This window comes from Triplophysa dalaica, chromosome 10 (assembly GCF_015846415.1).
Source record: "Triplophysa dalaica isolate WHDGS20190420 chromosome 10, ASM1584641v1, whole genome shotgun sequence".
In the NCBI taxonomy this organism is placed as follows: domain Eukaryota; kingdom Metazoa; phylum Chordata; class Actinopteri; order Cypriniformes; family Nemacheilidae; genus Triplophysa; species Triplophysa dalaica.
Window position 1 is genome coordinate 3,334,324 of NC_079551.1, and position 26,868 is coordinate 3,361,191.

The window sequence follows — 26,868 nt, forward strand, 5'->3', positions numbered from 1 at the left end:
TGTTAGACTGGTCCCTCGAAAAACATAAAAGGCCTCAAATGTTCCTTTTTGTTTTTATAAGCTGGGATCAGTCCTCAACCTCCAATACCACCTATAGTAGTTGTGTTTGGATCTTTATGAGGGTCTGTGATCTATAACCAGCTCAAGACTGTTCAGTGCTGTAGAAAACTCATCTGACGTGATGTGGGAAGTTCTGCTATTGACATTATTAATATATAAAACTCATTAAATACTGACTTTTTAAAGAAACTAAATGCAGTTTGTCTTATCTTCCTCTTTTTTTTGTTTTATGGCGGGTAGAACCGACATACTTCTTGTTGGATATCATAAAGTTCACGTCCTGTATGACCTGTATCCCATTTATGTTGCCATTCCTTATTGGCTTATGCTTTAATTACTGCTTTTGCTTCATATTTATCAAATGAGATATTAATCATCTCCTCCTTTTCAAAAGCCTTCTTTGCTAATCCATCAATCTTTTCATTTCCCTCAACCCCCCTATGAAATGGAATCCATATATAAGAGCAGTTTGTCCTCATGGAGCTCCAGGTTTAACCCTGCAGTGATGTCTGTAGCGCCATCTAGTGGTTAAAAAAGAGAGGAAAATATAATCTTACCTCATGAAAAACAACTTGATGGGAGAATGAAGAATGGATCACTCACCATCAAGATCAGAATTTTCACACATTTACATATCAGTGTATCATGCTCTATGATTTCTTAATGATTCAGATTTAGTGTTTATCAGCATATAGATGCTGAACACGTTTTTATAAAAAAATATTTAGTTCCTCTTTCCTTTTTTTTCTCCTCGTTTCTTTTTTTTAATCGCTTGACTCTACTATAATATTTTTTCTAATGTGCATTTGATAGAAATAATAATTTATTTCTGTTTTAAGAATGTTGGGAAAACAAAAGCAAACACTTCAGTAAAATGATTATTGTTTCTATCCTTTTGTTTCAGTGTAAATGAGCCAGTGGCTTTATTTCAGTTGTTGTTCTGTCAAATGACCACTAGATGGCAGCATAAGCTTATGTTTATTTTCTCTTTAGTCACGTGCTTAAGGAAGACGAACTGTGATTGGATAACTGAGTTTTATGTACAAGTTTCTCAAGTAAAACGGCTGTTTTAGCGGTCAATTTTTATTAAAATACAACACAAGTGCATGTGAATAAATGACGTAAGTAAAACAGTTATTGACATAGTCTGGTTATATAAATCAAACAGAGAGTGTCATGTGTATTATGGGATCTAAGATCTAAAAAGTGAGTAGCACTTGAAAACACACCTAGAACACAGTAGGTGGCGGTAATGCGCCTTAACGTTGAATTTTCAGCTGCAATAAAACAAGAAGAAGAAGAACGACGTGACTTATTCGCTCATGTTTGGTGAGTTCGTCTTTAGTTTTATTTATTTAAATATAACTCTTAATTCTAATGGTGTCGAGATGAAGACTCATTAAGCTTTTTAGCCAAGTGGTTCACAAAAGAATTAATTTCTCAAAGGCTTAATTTGCTCACGATACCATCTGGTGGCCAAAGAGTGTAAAACAAGCAGATGCAGAACAGATGTGCCTGATGTGGTCTGTAATGCACTGTATTTTGCCCAGTTAAAGCTTAGAAATAACGGTGAAGAAAAAAATAATTTCCACATAGATTAATCTATTTATATTAATATTTTAGTAAAGACTTATAATTTAAAGGGGCTATCAAATGTGTAAAAATAAATTATTTGGTCATAATAATATTCGCAATATTATTATTCCGAATCTGGAAAGTGTTTTACTGGGCAGAGGGTATTTTACCCACAATGCATTTCTGCCTCTGTAATGATACAATAAACATCATATCTTCATCTGGCTTTGATTCATTTTATATATTGTGTTCAAAAATTCAGTTTGTTCTCTTCAGTGGGTCTTCAATTTGCCCAAAAAACAGTCCAAATGATTTGCTGCATCTGGGTTACCATGTGTTATTAATTTTGAGTGGATGTTATCTGGAAATAACGAAAATGCAAATGCTGCGACCGGACAAATCCGAATGAAGCATTCCATCAAGTGTTCCCTGGTTTAGTTTCAACATTTTGGATCACTGGATAAAATAACACACACATCACCCACACACACATTTTACCCACAATACTCTTCTGCCTCTCTAATGAGACGAAGCACAAACATAACATATCTTTAGCTGTTTTTTTAATCATTTTATACTGTATATTGTGTCTGTTCAAATTTAGTGTAACTATCTAATGTTTCATTAGGGATCTCAGACTATTTAATAGGAAACTATGTTTGCACCCTGATCTTTTTTATTTTACTGACATTGTATCATATCTTTTCGGTGTACGTATTAGAAACAACAGAGAAAACTTGGATTCCTCCTTGTACTGATTTAGATGAATGTCTGTTATTTGGGTGACATTGCTGAGTTTGATGTCTGTGTTTGAAAACAGTTTATGAACCGACAAAAAGAACCACAAATATGAATTGACATTTTATTATTTTATTTATAATGATAATGAAATGCATTGTATATTTAGTAAAGCTCAAAACTAGCAGGCGTGTACAGTTAAAACATGCATTCAGAAAACCAAACAAGGAACAATTCAGGCACAAAAGATATTTATGTTTATGTGTCACTAATTCAGATGACACTTATCTGAAGTCACTAAGTAACTTAAAATCACATGAATACAATCAGAAGAGATTCATTCAAAGCAAAACATGATACAAATATTACCGTATCACATCTTATACTAGAGTACAAAGCTAAAGGTCAAGTATCAGAGCAGAATTTTTTGCATAACAAGGCAAGATATTTAAGTGCTTTATAAACTCTTGTTATATCTGTACGGTGTCTGAATTCATATTTACAATTTTACATTCAGATCTGATCAGCAACAGAGTTTCATTTTAAAATAACAGAATATAAGAGTAAGAAAAATATTAAAGCCTAATTTACTACTGTAGCAATTAATAATATATGATTGAATGATTGTTTCTTGAACTTTAAAATCTTCAAAACAAGGAAAAAAGGCTGTCATGTGATCTCAGCTTTTCTTTTCTGAACACAGATTAACATCAACATGAACTTGTTTTTGGTGTTAGTTCTTATATAATATGTATATAAAAACCATATAATGTACGTATATGTATAATCTGTATAAAATAAAATACAGATTGAAAGGTTAGAGAGAGACTGCAGGTGTTCACACAGATCTTCATGTGTATCTGATATTTCTCATCATCAGATATTACATCCAATACTGTCTGCGGTCACAAAATAACAAACATATGAGAGTCACACTGATAATATGCTATGAAATGAGTAACAGATAGAAAATATAAAAACATTCTGATCATTTATTCGTGACGGATCATGAAAACAGTGACGTAGTTTTGTAACTGTAGATCAGAGGTTCTCAATCCTGGTCCTCGCGCCCATTTCAAACTGGAATTATGGCAGAATATCAGTGATGTTTACTTCGCAGGGCTCTTACGGGTGTATTGAACAAACCTCTGAAGCGGTAGGAGAAGCATAACATAACATATATTCAGAGCGGGGGGGGGGCGCGAGGACCAGGATTGAGAACCGCTCCTGTAGATGAAGATGATGTAACAGCTGCTACACACTTGTGATGTTGAGCATCTATTCAGTTGGCCGGCAGCAGAATTTGCATCATTCACGACAGAAGAATATCATTTGGTGATTCATTTCCTCTGTCATCATTTGGTGATTCTCTTCGTCTGTTTTTTGGAGTTTCTGTCAGAAATCACAGATGAAATGAAAAGAGAGGAGATCAAGATTAATTGAGCAACACACATATCACATGACTACTTTTTGCATTATGCATAGAGCACTTTTCTAAATTAAAGTAAATTATCTTTTAAAATTTGTTGTGAATGAACATTATTATATTTATGCACTTTCCAGAATACATAAATTCACATGTGTAAGACATGTTCAAACAGCAGGTGTTCTGACTTTCAAATATAAGCACTAAAATTTAATAAAATATAAACGTTACGATTAAAATAGCATATACTTTAGCTTTTTAATTATATTAAACATTTAATAAAGTTTCAATACTTTTGCACAAAACTGTCTTGTTGTAAATTAGCTGTCAAATCTAATTAAAAACAGTTTAATCAAACATGTAGAAATGTTTTATGCATGTGTCACGTCCTGTAAGTAAAGACGCAGCACATATCTTCAGTCAGATGTAGGTTTATATTCTGAAGTATTGGTTGTTGTGTCATGATACAAAAGCTTTAAAGCTGATACATCAGCACTCCACTTAATAAACACTGAGATTTAAAATCAATACTTGAATCATTAAAATGAATAAACAATTACTCACCAGCTGTGTTAATCGTGAATTTCTTGTATCTCGTTTCCCCATTTATGTAGGTCAGTACTTCGTAAACTCCAATGTCTCCCTGTCTGATGTTTGTGATGGTGAGATCTCCAGTCTTGTTGTTCATCTTCACTCTGTCTCTGAATCTCTCATCAGGGTAATGAGGCTCATCGGTCCCTCCAGTGATTCGAACTATACGAGTGTTTTCAGGTCCAAATGTCCACACTATCTCATCATTGGTCTTTATGTCAGTGACACCAGTCTCTAGAGTAACAGAACCTCCCAAACGTACAGTTTTGTCCCTTCCTTCATTCATAACATCAGCACATCGAAGAGAAGAACACAGAAAACATCCCATCAGCTCAAATGAATGTCCATTCAGATGATTTTACACAATATTTAATAAAGATATTCTGTCTTCTGACACAGAGACACGTTTATTGACTAAAGAAAACCAGAAATAGATCACAAGCTCCTTTTCTTTGTTACTAAATCTACTGCTTAAATTCACTTTTTAATTCCTGTGATCCTGTGGCTGAGTTGCTAGAGCACTAAACTTACAATGCAAATGTTGTGCGTTTAAGTCCCAGAGAACACATACGATGATAAAAGTGTACATATAAACAATTCACTGAGGAATATGGAATAAAAATAGAGAAGCATATCTGCATAAAGCCTCTATTAAGTTTCCACAACAGTTTGGCATGAATGAACACATTCTATTAATATAAAATACATTAGTTGATGAACAAGCACTGTCACTATCACATATATGTGAGCTACTTACCCATGACAATAACATTATAATGAATGAATGATGGTCCTGTTCTGCTGTTGATCTTCAGTTTATACAGTCCAGAGTGTCTGGTTTTGATGTCCTGATCGTGAGAGATCCAGTCTGACTGATCAGATTCAGTTTGTCTTTGAATCTCTCATCCATAACATTATCATATGTACAGAATGTGTTTTTCTTTTTATTGAATCTGGCTATGATCTCTTTATCTCCAAAGATCCACTCTCCCTCATCAGCTGTCTGTATGTCTTTAGGATCAGGAGGTAGAGTGAGATAATCTCCCTGGAACACTTCAACTGTGAGTGCTACACAACACACACAAGACAGAAACACAAGAGAGAAACACAGACATTATTCAAATGAACATCTCCTTAATAATCTCTGTTAATAATCACTTCATAATGTAAATCATCATTAAACATGACATAACATAAACAAACAAGGCATAATCCTCATTGATATTCATTTGTAAACATTTCACTTTTCACATATTGTAGTTTTTAAACCTCATCCATCCTCTTTACCAGTGGTTCTCAAACCGTGGTACTCGAGGAGACCCCTGCTGGTATGTGACACACGACAGAGAATTAAGGTAACAACCTTTGTATTGTTTTCAGCAGTTGTGTACCTCAGTGTCATTTGGTGTTTCAACCCTTTATCACAAGACATCCTCAGCCAAGGTCCACCACAGGGTGATCAAACCTGGGTGTGTGTCGCATTGTTATGTGGTCATTTGGTAGCCCATATTGTGTCCGTTATTTATTTCATTTCAACTTAGTAAGACAAACTGCCACATAAACCACCCACATAAAATACTGTAGTATAGAATACATGGGTATAGAGAAGTTCATGATTGTGCTATGGTCCTGTGGCTGAAAAACAAGTCCTATTGTAGTAACTATAGTGCTGCTAGGCAATGTACCGGTTCAGACATGTTTTGTCTGTAAAGCGGGAGCGGTGCAGTTATTAAGTCTTAAGAGCTTATATGATGATCTTGCAGGGCTCCGTGATCTTGTTTATATTTGTTTAAAGCACAAATTGAAGCCCACAGCACAGAGAAGTGAGAGTCACATGATGACAGTGACAATCATTGACAAGGACGATGGGTGAGGCAAAAGGCAAGAGGATGTTTGCTCATAAGGGTTTATGTTTAATATGAGCAACAAAATTTATTGTGGTGGTATTTTCAATTAAAAATAATAACGAAGCACAAACTAAGCATCCGGTTTAAAGTAAGCAGAAGAGTTACAAAGCAGGTGAATACTTGAGAGAGTCGGATCCTGCTTGGCTGCTGTTTGTCATAGCTCCACAATTTAAGTTTGAACATTAAAAGTGTGACCGTTGCATTTCTTTAACACTGATATATCATTTCACATGGCTTTGTTGCTCTCTGGGAAAATATAAAATATGACATCTTTCCAGTCTCTGTCTTTAAAAGAACAGGAGCTACAACAGAGCTTTAAAGGGAGAGATGATGTGTAAATGTACAGCAGGTGAGAAATACAATTTATAAATCATCTAAAAATATTTTCAAGACTAAATGAACATAACAGGGACTCTTTAAACTACTTAAGCACAATACAGATATTTGATTTCCTATTGTTGTATTAGCTGAAGATCAAACTCACAATGTAGTTTAGATATCCTATGACGATGGTAAATCACACCAGCAAAAGCAGCAGCAGCAGCAGCAGCAGCAATAACCACTAGGACACTAACAGCTATTCCTGCTTTAGCACCTTTAGATAGACCTGTAATAACAGAGACTCTAGATCACATTAAACACACACACACATTCTTGTCATGACGGCTGAAGACATGAGACATATCTGCATTATCCATCCATTCATTTTCTACCGCTTATCCGAACTACCTCGGGTCACGGGGAGCCTGCGCCTATCTCAGGAGTCATCGGGCATCAAGGCAGGATACACCCTGGATGGAGTGCCAACCCATCGCAGGGCACACACACTCACTCATTCACTCACGCACTCACACCCTACGGACAATTTTTTATCTGCATTATATCACAAATAAATTAAAGATCTTTGGATTTTCTCTTTACTTTAAAATGAATTATTATTTTGTGTTTCATATTTTTATGAAACATAACATTACAAAAACCCAGACAATTGTCTTTAAAACTTTAAAACTGCGCAGCTTGAAGAGTCGCATGAACAGAGATGCGTCTAAAAAAGGGGCTCAGTGGGCACCTCATGCTGCACAGGAGATGTTTCTGACTTTATACTGCGCAGCTCATGCTGCACAGGAGATGTTTCTGACTTTAAAATGCGCAGCTCATGCTGCACAGGAGATGTTTCGGACTTTATACGGCGCAGCTCATGCTGCACAGGAGATGTTTCGGACTTTATACGGCGCAGCTCATGCTGCACAGGAGATGTTTCGGACTTTATACGGCGCAGCTCATGCTGCACAGGAGATGTTTCTGACTTTATACTGCGCAGCTCAGGCTGCACAGGAGATGTTTCTGACTTTAAAATGCGCAGCTCATGCTGCACAGGAGATGTTTCGGACTTTATACGGCGCAGCTCATGCTGCACAGGAGATGTTTCGGACTTTATACGGCGCAGCTCATGCTGCACAGGAGATGTTTCTGACTTTATACTGCGCAGCTCAGGCTGCACAGGAGATGTTTCTGACTTTAAAATGCGCAGCTCATGCTGCACAGGAGATGTTTCGGACTTTATACGGCGCAGCTCATGCTGCACAGGAGATGTTTCTGACTTTATACTGCGCAGCTCAGGCTGCGCAGGAGATGTTTCTGACTTTATACTGCGCAGCTCATGCTGCACAGGAGATGTTTCTGACTTTATACTGCGCAGCTCAGGCTGCACAGGAGATGTTTCTGACTTTAAAATGCGCAGCTCATGCTGCACAGGAGATGTTTCGGACTTTATACGGCGCAGCTCATGCTGCACAGGAGATGTTTCGGACTTTATACGGCGCAGCTCAGGCTGCACAGGAGACGTTTCTGACTTTATACTGCGCAGCTCATGCTGCACAGGAGACGTTTCTGACTTTATACTGCGCAGCTCAGGCTGCGCAGGAGATGTTTCTGACTTTATACTGCGCAGCTCATGCTGCACAGGAGATGTTTCTGACTTTATACTGCGCAGCTCAGGCTGCGCAGGAGATGTTTCTGACTTTATACTGCGCAGCTCAGGCTGCACAGGAGATGTTTCTGACTTTATACTGCGCAGCTCATGCTGCACAGGAGATGTTTCTGACTTTATACTGCGCAGCTCAGGCTGCGCAGGAGATGTTTCTGACTTTATACTGCGCAGCTCATGCTGCACAGGAGATGTTTCTGACTTTATACTGCGCAGCTCAGGCTGCACAGGAGATGTTTCTGACTTTATAGTGCGCAGCTCAGTCTGCACAGGAGATGTTTCTGACTTTATAGTGCGCAGCTCAGGCTGCACAGGAGATGTTTCTGACTTTATACTGCGCAGCTCATGCTGCACAGGAGATGTTTCTGACTTTAAAATGCGCAGCTCATGCTGCACAGGAGATGTTTCGGACTTTATACGGCGCAGCTCATGCTGCACAGGAGATGTTTCTGACTTTATACTGCGCAGCTCAGGCTGCACAGGAGATGTTTCTGACTTTATACTGCGCAGCTCAGGCTGCACAGGAGATGTTTCTGACTTTATATAGTGCGCAGCTCAGGCTGCACAGGAGATGTTTCTGACTTTATACTGCGCAGCTCATGCTGCACAGGAGACGTTTCTGACTTTATACTGCGCAGCTCATGCTGCACAGGAGACGTTTCTGACTTTATACTGCGCAGCTCAGGCTGCACAGGAGACGTTTCTGACTTTATACTGCGCAGCTCATGCTGCACAGGAGACGTTTCTGACTTTATACTGCGCAGCTCATGCTGCACAGGAGACGTTTCTGACTTTATACTGCGCAGCTCATGCTGCACAGGAGACGTTTCTGACTTTATACTGCGCAGCTCATGCTGCACAGGAGACGTTTCTGACTTTATAGTGCGCAGCTCAGGCTGCACAGGAGACGTTTCTGACTTTATACTGCGCAGCTCATGCTGCACAGGAGACGTTTCTGACTTTATACTGCGCAGCTCATGCTGCACAGGAGACGTTTCTGACTTTATAGTGCGCAGCTCATGCTGCACAGGAGACGTTTCTGACTTTATAGTGCGCAGCTCAGGCTGCACAGGAGACGTTTCTGACTTTATACTGCGCAGCTCAGGCTGCACAGGAGACTTTTCTGACTTTATACTGCGCAGCTCATGCTGCACAGGAGACGTTTCTGACTTTATACTGCGCAGCTCAGGCTGCACAGGAGACGTTTCTGACTTTATACTGCGCAGCTCAGGCTGCACAGGAGACGTTTCTGACTTTATACTGCGCAGCTCATGCTGCACAGGAGACGTTTCTGACTTTATACTGCGCAGCTCATGCTGCACAGGAGACGTTTCTGACTTTATACTGCGCAGCTCATGCTGCACAGGAGACGTTTCTGACTTTATACTGCGCAGCTCATGCTGCACAGGAGACGTTTCTGACTTTATAGTGCGCAGCTCAGGCTGCACAGGAGACGTTTCTGACTTTATACTGCGCAGCTCAGGCTGCACAGGAGACGTTTCTGACTTTATACTGCGCAGCTCATGCTGCACAGGAGACGTTTCTGACTTTATACTGCGCAGCTCATGCTGCACAGGAGACGTTTCTGACTTTATAGTGCGCAGCTCATGCTGCACAGGAGACGTTTCTGACTTTATAGTGCGCAGCTCAGGCTGCACAGGAGACGTTTCTGACTTTATACTGCGCAGCTCAGGCTGCACAGGAGACTTTTCTGACTTTATACTGCGCAGCTCATGCTGCACAGGAGACGTTTCTGACTTTATACTGCGCAGCTCATGCTGCACAGGAGACTTTTCTGACTTTATAGTGCGCAGCTCAGGCTGCACAGGAGACGTTTCTGACTTTATACTGCGCAGCTCAGGCTGCACAGGAGACTTTTCTGACTTTATACTGCGCAGCTCATGCTGCACAGGAGACGTTTCTGACTTTATACTGCGCAGCTCAGGCTGCACAGGAGACGTTTCTGACTTTATACTGCGCAGCTCATGCTGCACAGGAGACGTTTCTGACTTTATACTGCGCAGCTCATGCTGCACAGGAGACGTTTCTGACTTTATACTGCGCAGCTCATGCTGCACAGGAGACGTTTCTGACTTTATACTGCGCAGCTCATGCTGCACAGGAGACGTTTCTGACTTTATACTGCGCAGCTCATGCTGCACAGGAGACGTTTCTGACTTTATACTGCGCAGCTCATGCTGCACAGGAGACGTTTCTGACTTTATACTGCGCAGCTCAGGCTGCACAGGAGACGTTTCTGACTTTATACTGCGCAGCTCATGCTGCACAGGAGATGTTTCTGACTTTATACTGCGCAGCTCAGGCTGCACAGCGAGACACATCTGACGTTAAAACGGAAGTGTAACCGTACAGCACGCAAGAGACATCACAGACCAACAAATCGATAATACAATTCATTGACAGCTATTTTCATTATTGATTATTATCAATTTGATCGATTAGTTGTTGCAGCCCTACATTAAACACGCACACACATATTCCTGTTATAACTGATATCAGCAAGTAATAATGTGTTCAGAGAAAATGTGTCTAGGTATATAATCCAAATGATGTAAGTAAGTCTAGAATTTGGAGAATGTATAATTTTCTTTAGTCAATGAATGTTTTAAATTTCGATGAAACTCTAATAACCTCTTTAATCTCAAATGGAAGCAGTGTAACAGGAAAATTAGATTCTCATCATATGATGTGAATTATTCTCACAGGTGATAGATGTTTCAATGATAGAGTTGACAAAGCCTTACCATCACTGACAGAAACAATGAATGTCTTGAATGTCTGTTTGCTGTTGCTGCTGATCTTCAGTTTATAAAGTCCAGAATCTGAAGATCTGACATCACTGATGGTGAGAGATCCAGTCTGATTATTAACTTGTAGTCTGTCCTTGGATCCCCCATCATAGTATATTGGGCTTTTGTTGTCTTCTTTATCATGTTTAGCTATGAGAACACCTTCATCTCCAAACCTCCACACTATCATATCACCTCTCTGTGTTTGAACACCAGTGTCTAGAGTGACTGAATCTCCCTTTGTCGTCAGCACCGTCTCCTCATCTGTACCAGCGCTGACATCAAGTGAAGATTCTAAGTTTCACAAAAAGAGAATAAATGATAGATGGTGTTAGTGGCACTAAAGGCAAAAGTGTTCCAGTCTGTTAGTTTTACTTTTTATTATTGCAATATAAGCTAAACTTTACACATTTATAAAAGTTGTTTAAAATAATAGAGTATAAAACAAATTGATTTGACTTAAGGATAAAACGTTAATTTTGGTCCAAAACAATGACTGAACAAGTACATTTGTATGAGGGTCAATGACGTGACATGTATTTTTTATGTCCAAATTCATTATTTTCCTAAAAAGAATTTGAATAAATACATGTCATATATCAAATGGATCTACAATATGTCCTTTATAAGAAACCCTTTTCATTTTATTGAAATTCAATAGATTTTTTGAGTTTTGGTGTTTGAAAGACCAAAAATGTCAGGTGGTCCGACCGTCCGAACATACAAACAGAGAACAAAACTGAGAAATAAATGTTAATTTTCTCAATAAAATTCTTAATAAAATATTTTGGCATGATTTTATGTTGAATTTCTTATATATGAGGGGAAAAATACTCAGTTCTAAATACATTAAATGTATATTATTTTATATTAATATATGGTCGCACCACCTGACATTTTCTTATTTGTCATTGACCCATGAATTACAGTCAAAGCTAAATTGATTCAGACACATTTAAGAGTTAAACTGGGTCAGAACAAATTCATTTTGATATTGTCATCCATCCATTACATCTGACAGCTATTTAACACTAGTACAAAATTAGATAAAAACCATTAAGTGCAACCAAAAACCAAACAATGCTTCATTTTGTTCAGTCTTTGCAGTAAAAAGTTTGCATTAGCAGTAAAAGAAGAAAAACTAAAGCAAACACGGTCAGGTCAAAGCTCAGAATCATTAATGGTTCCAAATATTTTACAGATCGTTGAGTATAATGTCACACTTTACTTTATTTTTCTATCCTCACTAACATAAATGAACTACAGTGTCCTGCAACGACTAGTAAAATAATATCAAAAATGATATCTAGTGTCTGAATCATTTTTGGTTTGACTTTATATTCTGTAGAAGCTATTAAAACATACTTGATCGAAATGTAAACATTGCCCTTCCTTTATTCATTTTCATATGTTAAAGGGTTAGTTCAACAAAGAATGAAAATGAATTAATGAATCATTATTAATAACCCTCAACTCATTCTACAAACACAAGACATTCGTTCATCATCCAAACACAAATGAAGATAGTTTTGATGAGAGCTTTGTGATTCCCCCATAGACAGCAACACAACGTACAGTCAAAGCACAGAAAGTTAAAGGCATTGTTACAATAGTCCATGTAACTCCAGTGGTAGAACCTTAAATTGAGAAAGCGATGAGAATACTTTTTGTCCCCAATAAAACAAAAATAAAGACTTTATTCAATAATTTCCTGACGTCATCATCATATACGATCCAGGAGAGCACGTGATGCATACGCATGGTGCTCTGGTGAACACACATTGGACACTGACGTGAAAGAGGAAATTGTTGAATAAAGTAATTAATGAGAGAATTTGTATCCTTTGGTAAACTTTTACACAACCATTTAACAAATACAGATGCAAAACTGCTGAACTGAAATATTGTTTACACAACATTACACCTAAAATCACTTGGACTTTGAATCTCTTATATCTTCTTAATTTGAACAAACAGAAGCAACATTTAAAAAAAAACATCTTACCATTGACTGTAACACTGAAGTTAACTGTTGTCTCACCATGGCTTTTTACGATCACTGCTTTATAAACTCCAGCGTGCTTGATTCTCGTGTTCTTGATGGTGAGATCTCCAGTCTGAATATTCAGGTCCAGTCTGCCTATGAAACCCTCAAGAGGTTCATATTTTATCTTCTTCTTGATAATCTCAGCTATAAGGCGTCTGTTTTCAAGTCCAAACCTCCACTGAACTTCTTCATCTTGTTGTATATCAGTAACGTTAATGTGTAGAGTGACAGAATCTCCCTCCATCACTGACACTGACTTCACTTCATTAGTATCACCAAACACAACTGCAAACACAAACACAGATTTTAGAGATTCATTCTCTAGGAACGTTACTGTAATGCAAGTAAACAGATCTAACCTTTACACAACTCAAGAAATATGAAATGCTTGTCTAATAATATTAATAAATTATCCTTTATTTTACTTGAGGAAAAGTTTAAACATACTTGACTTTGATGTAATTGAATAAAGTAGATTGTGACATCTTACATGAGGCTTTGAGTTACAAGTAAGTATTTATTTCATATAAATTGGATATCGGCAATCGTCCTAAAAATTAGAGCTATAAATTTCGGTCAATATCACCCAGTCCTAAATTGAGCTTAAATCGGGCTGGCTAGTGCTATTATCAAATCGTTGGAATTATCCTTCATGTGTAGCTTGTTCTTGTGCTACGAAATCTGAAAGCAGTGCGAGTTTGATAGGTCGCTTATAACGTGCATTTGAAAAAGCAACATCTGTGATGCATCCTCATTGTAAATATGCTTTATCATTTACATTTAGTCATTTAGCAGACGCTTTTATCCAAAGCAACTTACAGGTGGGGTAAGCAATGGAAGCAATTGGGACAGCATAAAGACAAAAAAAAAAGTGCTAGTCTCATATAACCTAACACAGTATACAGAGCTTAGATTTTTTTAATGATTTATTTTATAAAGAGTGGAGAAGAAGTCAGAACTGATCAGTCAGGTGTTGACGGAAGAATCTGCAGATCTTGTAGCAGCTGGCAGATCATTCCACATAGGGAATCATCATGAAAATATTGAGAATTCGCTCATAAGATTTTGAACGTTCTATTGAAGTGGCAGCTAAGATCAAGCCACTTCTTTTAGGACTACAGACCTAAGATAAAGACAAGTTATTTTACATTTCAGAAAAAAATAAAGCAATGATAGTTTCATGAACAGAAACAGACAAGAATAAAGTACTTATTGTTATCTTAAACTTTTGTGAGAGTACAAAGATGAGAAAGGTCGATTAAGTGATTAAGTTTAGTTATATTTTAGTATGTATACTTATTTTCAGTCACAGTGTTATTTGGGCAAGAGAAGATTCTGTAATTTAATGCAGGTTGTAGAACTGTGTTTAGGGAAATTGTAATGTTCAATAATTTATGTAATGATAATAAAAAAATATGAAAAAATGTGTATTGAAGAAAAGTTCAGGTTTTTTTATATACTGTCAATTATAGTTGAGGATATAAATCAGAATCGGCAAAAATCTGAATCGCCAGGTTTCACTTATAATAAAATCGGAAATCGGAAAAGAAAATTGCAATCGATGCATCTCTAAAATGAACATAAAATTCTGTAGCAGCTGTTCTGTAACCCTTTCTCGTCTTCGAAATATCTGACATGTGTCCAAATATCAGCTTTTTAAAACTGCAAGTGAATTTTTTAGAATCGGTCACTGCTCACCATCGGCCATCTCTCTTACTGTGTTTATATGCACATCTGACATATGTGCCGTTTACTTCCGAAGGTCAAAGGCCATTTGTATTAATATGTTAAAATAACTTGAATTTTTACTTTACTATTAACAGAAACAACAATGTGTGCCGTTATTTTATTTACAATCAATTATTTAATTATATGCATCAATTAGGGTTGTTCCGATTGACAATACTATCATGTATAGACGATACTCAAGATATGTCGGCGATTGCGGATTCCTCACGACAGTTGGCTGTTTGCTAATATATGTTGAAAATGAATATGACAAACGCACATTGCGCATTTCTTCGTGCAAAAGAGCTTGCAATGTACGCAGCTTTTCCTCACACCAGAGAGAGTTTATAATGTGGAGGGGTGCACGAGAAAACTTCTAATGTGAGCGGCTCTTACTTTTCCATGGAGGAATTGCTATGCGGCTGAGGGTTTAAAACCAGTGCACGACTTGTTCCCATTTGGCAATCAAGTAATGTCAGCGCAAGTGGGCATCAATGACACATTTGGAAGAATGATATTAACTTACAGCAAGTTTATTTACATTAGTTTAAAAGGTTGCGATGGGAAGTAACAAGGTTGCCAACTGCACTGAACTTACACTCTGATAGAATTCTAATTTCAGTCCCACATGAGCATTTTCTTGTCCAAAAATCCAGCTTGTCATAGAGAAATGCCTTAATTGCCCCGACCCTTGATACTGTCGTGTATCGGCGATCCAATGACCTGACTATAGAGAATGTCGCCGAACACTAGCATCAATCCAGAATCGTTTTATGTCCGCATCTTGAAAACGACTATTTTTTAACGTTAACTAAAAATGAAATGTATGAAACGTTAATATTACTGTAGTGTATTTCGGGGAAACTATGAGTTCTGATCACAGTAAAAGACGTATAATTAATGATGATTAACTATACCTATTTTATACACTTTATCGGAGTCAGCAGACCTAATAATAGCGACAAAACTAGATTCACTCGTCCAGCGAGTGATCAGCAGATCGGATATCAAATCTAAGAAATATTACTTTCCTGGCCTTGGAAACATAACTCTCTTACTGTAGTACAGTACCCAGGGGTGCCGCCAGAAATTCTGGGCCCTATGGAAACCAAAATTTCTGGGCCCCCTACAAATAGGAAAATAAAAAGGGGGTCTGCTCTTCTGGGCCCTAAATCAGCCTGGGCCCTTAGAATCGTCCTAACCTTCCACCCCTTTACGGCGCCCATGACATTACCGCCTCAGATATTATAACGAAATCAAGCAGTTTAAGTGCCGTCAATATGCGATAAACAAACACAGCAACAGTTCAATTGTAGATAACAAATGCGGGTTTATTGACTAGACTAAAGGGAAAACAAACCGACTGACTTACAAAATAACAAATGCTAACAAACAAAACATGAAACATAAATGCAGTAAAGAAGGTAAGAAATAGACAAAGTAAAGAGTGGCAGTTTTACAAACAGCTATTCAGATCTGCATGAACCATCGAAGACAATCTTCTTGTAAAAAGGGGTTAAAGCTTAAACCCAGCTATTTATGATATATTTGGATACTTGCATTGGTTCCCTGAGTGTGCTGGGACAAGTTCTGTGCGCGTTGAAAAGGTTCTTTGAGTCCTGATGGTTTCAAAGCAATCGGGTGAGTCCGTCTACTTCTTTCTTGGAGCCGGATTGGCTGACGAAGGTTGGACGAAGTTAGCCAATGTAGACTGCCGGAGGAAACTGTCTCCAAAGGGAAGAGACAGGTCTCGATGACGTGCCGGGCAGGAGCGCGAGGACACGAGATGAGCGTCGATTGCTCCGTGTACGGATGTCTTAAGTTTGGGGGGGGTTCACTCCCCTCCAAGGTGAGCGATCCAATGTTTATTGATCCAATTCCGCTTATTAGCTCATTTGCATGTAGGATCACTTAGGAGTTTGGTGCTGTAAACTTTTAGAATGACATAAAAGGAGTATTGTATACAACCCATTACTCTGCTATACATAATCTTTCAAGGAATGAAGAGGGAAACATTTAGATATAAAACATGGATTATGAGTACATTGACCTGAAGTTTGTACAAGAATGAAAATATAAGCAGAATACAACTAAACACACGTGCTTTTGAGGTTATAGGCGAGGCCGAATAACATGGGGACAAACATACAATGTGGAGATGTAGGTTTAAACCCGTTTTAAACTATTCTTTTGTAGAACAAAGAGAGAGACTTTCAAGACTTGGCTGACCATTTGCCCTCATTCCTGTTAACACATCTGGTGTCCATGTTAGTGACAACGACCGCATCCTCCCTGTTGGAATTTCTTTGAAGTCTAAGGTTGGGTGTTAGAATCAATCCTGATCAAATGGAGGATGCTTAAGAGAGGGCAGTTGGATCAGACTTGCTGGATCCGGCTAGAGTTCTATTGAGGTTGTGGTATTTTTCGACCACAAATGGTCACCTTTGATCCGGCCGAGATCCTACATTACTGTCATCTGGTAAGATAACTGTTTTTTATTTACATTTATTCACGAAGGACAGTAGTTAAAATACATTTACATTTGAAACTAGTTCGTGAAATTTCAGCCAGGAGGCGCAAACTCTCCCATTCAGTACTTAACTATATGTACTGTGAAATTCAATGTGATAAATTCATTCTTACATGACAGGAGGCAACACATTAAAGATTAAAATAAGAGTTATTCACATTTACAATATAAAAAAGCAGTATATGCAGTGAATTGAACCAAATGCAGGACATAAGAACAAACGTGTTATCACAGAGGTTCATATAAAGATCTTTTTTTTCTGCCAGTCTAAAGCGACTGCATATGCCTGATATTTATAAGAACACACTATAATAATAATAATCTTTTCTGCCCTTATACTAGCAAACTGTTGAACCTGTTTGATTGTTTTTAAAAAGTTCCATAACCACAGTTTAATACGTCCCTTTTTGTGGCTAAGCTTTTATAATAAATGTATAAAAATAAATCTTTATTTAAGGATAATCTCTTTCCACCACAGCGTAAACGTAGTGAAGTTCAATATTACATTTTATAATAACATTAATCAGTCAATAATAACATTATTTTATAAAGTCAATATTGGCGGTTTTACCATTAAAGCATGTAACTGATGTCTGTTACATTTCATGTGAATCCATAAGCATTTTGGCCATAAGCACTGTAACTTATGCTACTTTAAGCACTGTAACTTTATGTCACTCCTAAGCAGCGCAGCAAAAATAGACATGTGCTTCCACGTGCTGCAGTATGAATGTTCTAACCTGTTCTAACAATAAGTTTCCTTTTCTATGATTTCTGTAAGATAAAAAGCAGGTGCTGATAACACGCTGGTTACAGGAGCAGTGAACAACAGACTATCTTCTCCATTGCTCATCTGACATACCTCTGAACATGACGTACAATGAACTAACCAATCAGAGAGCTTGTAACAGGTCTCTCTCCATAGCTAATTTGCATTGTTTAACCTCGTTTTAGCAATTCAAGGCCCCAGGGTGTCAGAGAAATGGTAAATAGAGAGGCTAAAAGGAAAAGCTAAATGACTAAACTAATCAAATATCAAAAAAGGAAAGGCAGCGGGAAATACAAATGCAAATGTTAAAAGATATAGTCTTTTAAATGACGGATTAAACTTGTATTCCTAGTTTGATTTGATAATCCAATTATTTGTTCCTCTTTTTAAATCGCATTTTCAAAAACATCTTGAAATTCCACTCTTTATAAAGGAATTCTTTAATGCACTTATAAATGAAGTATTTGTCTTTTATGTGTTTTTTAAATCGCTTCTTAATTTGAAGTATTTATTGATGGATTAATATTTAATTTATTTATTATTTTAACAATCACGCTTTTTTGCCCATTAAAACAATAAATGTCTTTATCATTTCGCCTACTTATATATGAATAAAAAAATTAAGTTAAAAACAAAAGGATTAATGCCTATTTTTACTGTAGAATTAGTTATTAAAGGGGTCATATGGCGGAAATACGCGTTTTTCTTTGTCTTTGGTGTGTTATAAGTTGCCCATGCATGTATTAGACACCTGTCACGGATTGCAAGGGAAGACAAGGCAGGAGAATCCAATTGCAGGCAGACAAGGCGGATGAGGGGTTAACAAGACTTTAATGATAAACAAAAAACACGAACAAAACAAAGACCCACGATGGGGTAAAACCAAACAAACAGAAAACAGGTTGAAGACTAACTGACTATAAACTGAATTTAACAACACTGGACAAGAACTAAACAAAAACACTTACTAAGACTAGACATCAGATGTAAAAACAGGGACAAGGATATTCAACGTAATTTTCAGATACTGGACAAGGAACAGGTGCTGGGGATTGAGGACTAATGGAAAGGGTAACAAGGAAACGAGATGGCGGGAAACACTGACGAGACACGAGAAAGAGCATGCCAAGCAAAAATATTAACAAAGCATGTCTTTCTCACACAAAACCCTAAGGCTATGCCATGACCTCGATTACATTTCTCATTGGTTAATGGAACTGCCAATCTGCTGTAAACAAGGCAGACTTCATCACAGCTATTGACAAACATTCTGGTCTTTCTCTTTTAGCACTTACTGAAACCTGGATCAAACCAGAGGACAATGCCACACCGGTTGCCCTCTCCAATAATTACACTTTCTCCCACAGCCCACGCATATCAGGGAGGGGTGGAGGAAGCGGTCTACTTATTCCTAACGAGTGGATATTCAAACACCTGGCACCCTTATGCAACAACACCACCTTTGAGTCTCATGCTGTTACTGTCATCCACCCTGTTAAAATCTATCGTCCCCCAGGGCACCTTGGCCTTTTCTTGGAGGAGTTGGATGTGCTTCTATCATCTTTCCCCGAGGATGGTACTCCTCTGGTGGTACTTGGAGACTTCAACATCCACCTGGAAAAACCACAGGCTGCCGACTTCAACAACATGTCTGCGTCGTTTGACCTCACAGAGGTCTCCCTCCCGCTTATCCTCTGCAGTCTCCACTCTCCCTTCCCCTAAACAGCTCTCTCTCCTCGATGCTAACACCGCCACCAACTCCCTTTGCTCCACACTAACCTCCTGCTTAGACATCTCATGCCCTCTTACATCTATAGGTCATCTCGTCCATCTCCCTCTGACCCCTGGTTATCTGATGTTCTCGCACTGATTACGTTCAATCATTTGAAATGATGGCGGCTTCAGCTCCAGGACATGCGGACAATCAGGCGTTATACCAAACAGTCACACCGCATTCAAAACTGTGGGAATATTTGAAGCAGAGACCAAATAAAACGGTGCTCTGAACACTGTGTAAAACTGAAATGGCATACCACAGAAGCCAACGTCTATGCATGAATATCCAAAGTCTAAAAAAAACATCCCAGGGCTCTCCGACCTCAAAATAATGAGACGGCACCATAAGTATATGAACTATTACAGTAAGTTATATCACAACACTATAATACAGGTCATATATTGTGCTCAATATGGGCTGCGTTTATACAGATTTATGTTTCATATGAGTAACCCCGCAACAGTTACGTTTCTAGAATCTGTTGTAGCTCTTTTGCATATAACTCTAAATATCAATTTCTGGGCAGTATGTTGAAACCGTGAATAAAGAGTATAGAAAATATCAATAAACAGCATAAAGAAAGTCAATCTGTTACTGACACATTGTGAGCTCAGCTGACATGCTAAATTCAGATGTCACTTCTTGTCACATATTCAATAGATTGCGTTTCTTTTAAAGTAAAAGTTAACATGACAGGTGAAGACAATAACATATAATGAGTCCGGTCAATGGTTATGGGTAATGTAGTGTGATATGGCAGTCCATGTGATGAGGGGTGTACCCTCTAGTGGATTGGAAAGGGGACTACACTGACTGTGACAGATAAGTTACCTGAATTCATTTAATTTACATTTGGCAGACGCTTTTATTCAAAGAGACTTACATTGCATTGTTATTATACATATGATTCTGACTATGTGCAATCTTTAAAGATCAGATTTGACCTTTATGTGATTTATTCTATTTTTCTAGCCACTTTATATTTATGGTTATACATTTTCATTTCTAAAATTTTGAAATAAAATGTTGTCAGGATTCACAGTCAGGATTGTGAATAAATTAAAATAGAAATGTATTCAATATATTTATATATAATTTTACCTATAAAACGATATATAGTATTAAAAAAAGAACCGTAATTGCACTACAATTGTAGGCTTTAACAAGAAGATTGACAGTTATGTTGCTATGTGGTTGCGAGGCTTTTTATGTATTTTAAACTGCTAGGGAGTTTTTATATATTATTTATATTATATTTTTTTAACACTCCTATCCCACCTCATGCGTCACAACAATATCAGGACCATTCAATGTGGATTGAATTTACAGGTCTACAAAATGGCCTATATGTACTATTGTACACAGAACAGGTTTCCGGACTTCTTAGTTATGAGGCACCAAGGCTACAAAAATATTTTTATTACATGTGTTGGTTTTGTAGTAAAATAAACGGAAAAAATAAGCGCCCAAAAAAACATCTTATGGGCACATGACGAAATGTGCATATGTAGGATACATTAAAGATTAGTATAACACAAGCCTTTCACAGACACATAGTCATTGTGTCAATGATATATCGACATTGAGTATGTGACAGGTCTAATATTGGGTGAGAGAAGGTTTATGATCAATCTACTGGTATGTTCTCGCAGTGACTTTCTTATAGACAGAGTCTCAAGAACTAAAAAAAACAATAAATAAGTAACTTTGGACCTGTTATTTAGAAATAAAACACTAATACATAGCATGTACTTTAAAAGGCCTGGGTTAAAGCCTCCAAGGTTCTTTTTTTTACTATACATCGTTTTATGGGTAAAATTATATATAAATATATTGAATTTTCTAATTGCATTTGTATTTTAATTCATTGTCAAACGACAGACTGAAACCACGTTCGCCATAGATCGCTTTTAATTTGCGCAGTATATGCGAATATAACAAAACCGAGTGAAAAAAAAGATGAACCTAAAAAATATAAGTTAATTTAAATGGAACTGGAAATGACCCAGGACAAACCCTGAATTTCTTCACATGCATTACATCAAATGTTTCCACAGCTATGTAATAAACAATTAATACAAATATGACCTTCATGTTTTTAAACAGCCTAGATATGAAGACTCCAGATGCGCCTCTAAGTGCCATGTCAAGTTTTCATTTTTATCAGGCTCATGTGTACATTAACGTTACGTTTTTTTTCACATGAATGGTAATAAAGAATAGCATGTTCATTGCTATTAAAGTGAAAGTACTGAACTGAAATAAAGAAGAATATACCAGACGACACTCTTAATATGCATATTGTTAAAATCAAAACCGAAAGTGATTTTTAAATACTCAAACTTACCGCACCAAAGTGTTACAATTATACAATTGTTCTTCATTTTGTGGTTCGTTTTTCTAAATGTCGTAAAAATCTTCATGCGAGGTTACGGGAGGTAAATCTTCTCGTTGTTGTTAGGAGCCGCTCCTACTACCATTTACAAACAACTACCGTAACTTACGAAGAATAAAAAATGAACATTTAAACCGACTGTGATTTGCTCAGGAATTTACTTATATACTAAAAAAACTGGTTCTGTACATTTCCACTGGAATACGTAAACAAAGAGCAGAGAACGAAGGATGCGTCTGTCTTGTATGGTCGAATCGCTAACAAACCTTCTGGTGTTAAAATAGCGGATACTTTCAAGAGGCGCATTGCCTCCACCTGCTGTTCCCGAATGTGCTGTTAGGTTGCGCTTAATTTAATAACAAATATATTAAAATTAGTACAACACAATAATTATAAATCATTTGAGATATCACTTCACATAAAAAAACACATAATTTAGCAGCCTTCGACCGGAATTCCACTGAAACTATGGGTCTCATGGTCTCAGTCCAGTTGAAAGAGGTTTGATGTAGACAGCAGGGGGCGCTCTGTGTGTGATCAGCAGTCTAAGTCCAGCATGTCGGCCAGGGTCCAGTAACCAAAGGAGTTTTTTCCCGGGGGTTAAATGTGGAATACATTTATTCTAAGTTGTCATTCACAAGATAAGATTAGGAACAATCTGTATTTATGATAACAACATTGGTTTTCAATAAGAAATTGTGTGTAGGAAGTAGGGCAGCAGAATTTGAAGAAAAAAACGAATTGTGATTTTTCTCACCAAAATTGCGATTTAAAATGCGATTTGACTAGTATTTAAAAAAAAGAGCTAGGTTTTGTTGTGTTGGTTTTAACAGCATGCATCAAAGAAAGACCAAGCAAAATCACAAACTATCTCATCTACGCTCATCTTTTCCAAATGACGTTTTTTGCTAATTCAAAAGCATGTACAGTAGAGATGCGCGGATAAGCTAAAATGTGCTTCAAATAAACTATCCACCCGCCAACCGCATAATTTTCTCTGATATATATACCCGATCCTCACTTTAATTACACAGTAAATTGTTAGCACTTTCTTTATCTGTAAATGCTTAAATCTAATCTTTCGATTTAGCACACACATGATGTACCATATAAGAGATACTAGTCCTATGGCTTTCATATACATACAGTGTCTCACAGTCGTTGCATATTACATATCCAGTCCTTGATTCTTCGCTAAAACGCTCCCACACGGTACTTTTCTTTCTTCCCTTTTGTTATGTTTTTAATTCTCCCTTTTTAAATTTCTCTCTGATCTGTTTTGCCTCCATTTCTGCTTAAAGAAATAGACCTTCCTCTACCGCCGCCACGCGCACATTTCTTTTAAATTACTGCAAATTAGCGCCTGATTAAAAATGCATTTAAAACACATTCGTAGTTTTTGAAAAATTGTGTTAATATTGTATATGATATCATCCAACCGCGACCCACCCGCGATTAATCTGAATGTATTTTTTTATTACTCGACCCGCGGATCATCCGCAGCGCCCGCGGATTTAATCGCCATCCGCGCATCACTAAAGTGTTAAAATGCTCCCTATTGGTTAGACGTAAAATTGCAGAAGCAAACTGTCAAATACTACATTTATCACATTTAAAGCCCTTTTCATCGAAATAATCGCAGTTTTTGCGATTTGAACACCGCACCCGATTAATCGTGCAGGCCTAGTAGGAGGGCATATTTCGATTTTTTATATAAAGGCTGGGGTCGTTGGGCTAGTTTTTGGCGCAGTTTATAGGAAATATAAAAATCCTTCAGATAGCTTTATAAGCTGTTGGAGAAAAATAGAATTTCATACAAATTAATACAAAACATCAATAGTTTAAATTCTTTCTTTAAAAAGGAGATGAAGAAAGTGAAATTGGATACTTTCGCTGAATATAAAACTAACGTTCCCTTTAATGAAATATCATATGTTATATGTCATATATTAAAACATTGAATATACACTAAGTTAAGAGTCACAATATATGGCATAATGATAGTTAGGGACGGGTAAGGGTGCCTTTGACTGCACTTAATGTAGGCGTGTTCACTGGTGTTTATAAGCTGCAGTTTCACTAAAGCATGTCACTGCATTTCTCTCTTTAGCTCATCTATCCTGATGAACTCTCTTTAGAGTATCTGATGTTTTAATGTAAATTATTGACAATTATTTGAAACTGCTGGAGAAAATGTTTCATGTTATTTTACTCTGTTGGTGCTCATGGAGTCTGATGGGTAAGTGATGTGTGTTTTTCTAACTTCACTGGTGTTTGTAAATCAGTCAATATGAGACTGAATCTATGAGATATATCATTGGATCTGTTTATTCATCTCATCATCTCGGTTTTGTGTTAAAACATTTATAAATATCATCAAAATATGTTCCTCCAACTTCAGTCATTTATTCTCTATACCTACTGTTACTGTTACAACAGAGAATATATTTGCATCATGTTAAATAATAGAAACTCTACAAGCATGAGTTTACAGTATATAAATGTCTGTCACATAATGAAAAGACTTATAATTCTTCTTGTTTTATTTTCAGTGGTGTTTGGTTTGGAGTCTGTGTCAGTGACTGAAGGAGAGTCTGTTACTCTCTACATGAATATCACTGAACAACAGAGGAAAGAAGGAATCTTGTGGAAGTTTAGATCTAATAAATCTCACATAGCTGAAATTGAGAGAGACAATAATGTAATAAACTTAAATAAGTTTAAACCTGATGGGAGATTTAACAACAGACTGAAGCTGGATCAAACTGGATCTCTCACCATCACAAACATCACATTTACACACTCTGGACTTTATCAAATAAACACCAAAACAAACGATAAGATACTCAAGAAATACAACATTGCTGTCTATAGTGAGTACAGAATGTATCATCTTATATAAAATCAGCATTATTATTCACAATATTGTGGAATAACTGATTGTTATAACAAAATTCATTTTCACACATTCACAAATGTTTCACTAATGCATGAAATGCATTTACAGTCGTGGCCCAAAGTATTGGCAGTGACATAAATGCTGCATTTTTCTGCTTAAGCTGTTGAGATGTTCATTCTGATTCTATAAAGATTGTAATGCAGAGTGATCCGATGCATTTTAAATAATTTCAGAAAAAAGCAACTCCCTTGATGTCAATCCCATGTAGAGCAACTGTGGTTAATCCTCAAAAAGCAAGCAGAAGCCCAACAATTGTGATCATCTCAGAGCACTAATAAGGCAAGAAATGTTCATCCTTCAATGCGGATTTGGCCCAGAAACAGATATCCAGCATGCAAGAGCCAATTACAGAGGTTATGAAAAACAAGGGCCAACACTGTTAATATTGACTCTTTGCATATACAATTTTTTTGCTAATAAATGCCTTTAAATCTTAAAATATGCTAACATAAGATATCAACTATACTAAAGAAACATGAGGAAAAATAATCTACAGATACATAAACACAAAACGTTGCAAAACTCAAAATTTATGTCACTGCCAATACTTTTGGCCACGACTGTAATTCCATTAAAATATGAGAAGCTAATTTTTTTAAATGTTTTTTTTCAGCTCGTCTGCCTTTTCCTGTCATATCTAGAGACACTTCTCAATGTTCTTCATCATCAAATTGTTCTGTGTTGTGTTCAGTGATGAATGTGTCACATGATGTGAGTCTCTCCTGGTACAAAGGAAAGAGTTTATTGTCCAGCATCAGTGCGTCTGATCTCAACATCAGTCTCTCTCTACCTCTGGAGGTGGAATATCAAGACAACAACACATACAGCTGTGTCATCAACAATCCCATCACAAACCTCACACAACATCTCAACATCACTCAACTCTGTCAGCCATGTTTAGGTCAGTCACGTGATGTTTGTCTTTATTTACTGAAACCTTTCTTACAGGTTTTTTAATTATTCTTTGAAACTAGTCACATATATAACACCTTCACATTTGTCAGAAATTATATTAAACATGAAAAGAATATGAATCTTATTTACATCTACCATAAGTTTGTTGAGTGATTACAGAACAACTAACACATTCTATGTGAAAAATTGTAAGGAATCATAATTTCAGTTTTATTGTTGCAGTTTTCAACATCTGCAAGTGTGGCTTTACTGAAGCTGTGGTCCGATTGGTCGTCTCTGCTCTGGTGGGCGTGGCTGTTATTGCTATAATCCTTTCTGACATCAGATCCAGAGGAGATGAACAGAAGAGGAGATCAGACACTCAGTTAAATGCAGATGAATCTATTGAGCTAGTTTAGAGTCTCAGTGTTTTGAAACTGAAAAATCATTTCAAATATGAAGAAAGGAACTGAAATAAAAGTGCTTTCTTCTCTTTCATTTGAGTTGAAGGTTTTTCTATTTACAACTCTTATTCCTTTCTCAAAGTCTCTTATTAAAAACATTCAGAAAACTTTTATTTGAGGAAATGTAATATTAATCTTAACCTGCAACTGTGTAAACTAAAATAAAACATTCTTTAAATTTTGTTACAATTATTGCTTGTTTTCAATGCAA

General features: G+C 37.1%; 2 protein-coding genes across 2 annotated transcripts; one reads left to right on the forward strand and one right to left on the reverse strand.

The window, feature by feature from the left end:
• Positions 1 to 3,573: 3,573 nt before the first annotated feature.
• Positions 3,574 to 22,579, reverse strand: LOC130429562 (uncharacterized). Its single transcript, XM_056758206.1, has 7 exons — positions 22,293 to 22,579; positions 13,100 to 13,426; positions 11,050 to 11,388; positions 6,782 to 6,904; positions 5,148 to 5,458; positions 4,364 to 4,666; positions 3,574 to 3,765 (listed from the first exon to the last, which is right to left on the reverse strand). Exons 1-5 carry the CDS (start codon positions 22,366 to 22,368, stop codon positions 5,202 to 5,204), a joined length of 1,122 nt encoding a protein of 373 aa, XP_056614184.1. The 5' UTR covers positions 22,369 to 22,579; the 3' UTR covers positions 3,574 to 3,765; positions 4,364 to 4,666; positions 5,148 to 5,201.
• A 1,796-nt stretch (positions 22,580 to 24,375) lies between these two features.
• LOC130429563 (SLAM family member 5-like) lies at positions 24,376 to 26,651 on the forward strand. The gene is made up of 4 exons (XM_056758207.1): positions 24,376 to 24,579; positions 24,893 to 25,213; positions 25,913 to 26,200; positions 26,437 to 26,651. The coding sequence occupies exons 1-4, from the start codon at positions 24,534 to 24,536 to the stop codon at positions 26,610 to 26,612; spliced, it is 831 nt and encodes a 276-aa protein (XP_056614185.1). The 5' UTR covers positions 24,376 to 24,533; the 3' UTR covers positions 26,613 to 26,651.
• Positions 26,652 to 26,868: the final 217 nt, after the last annotated feature.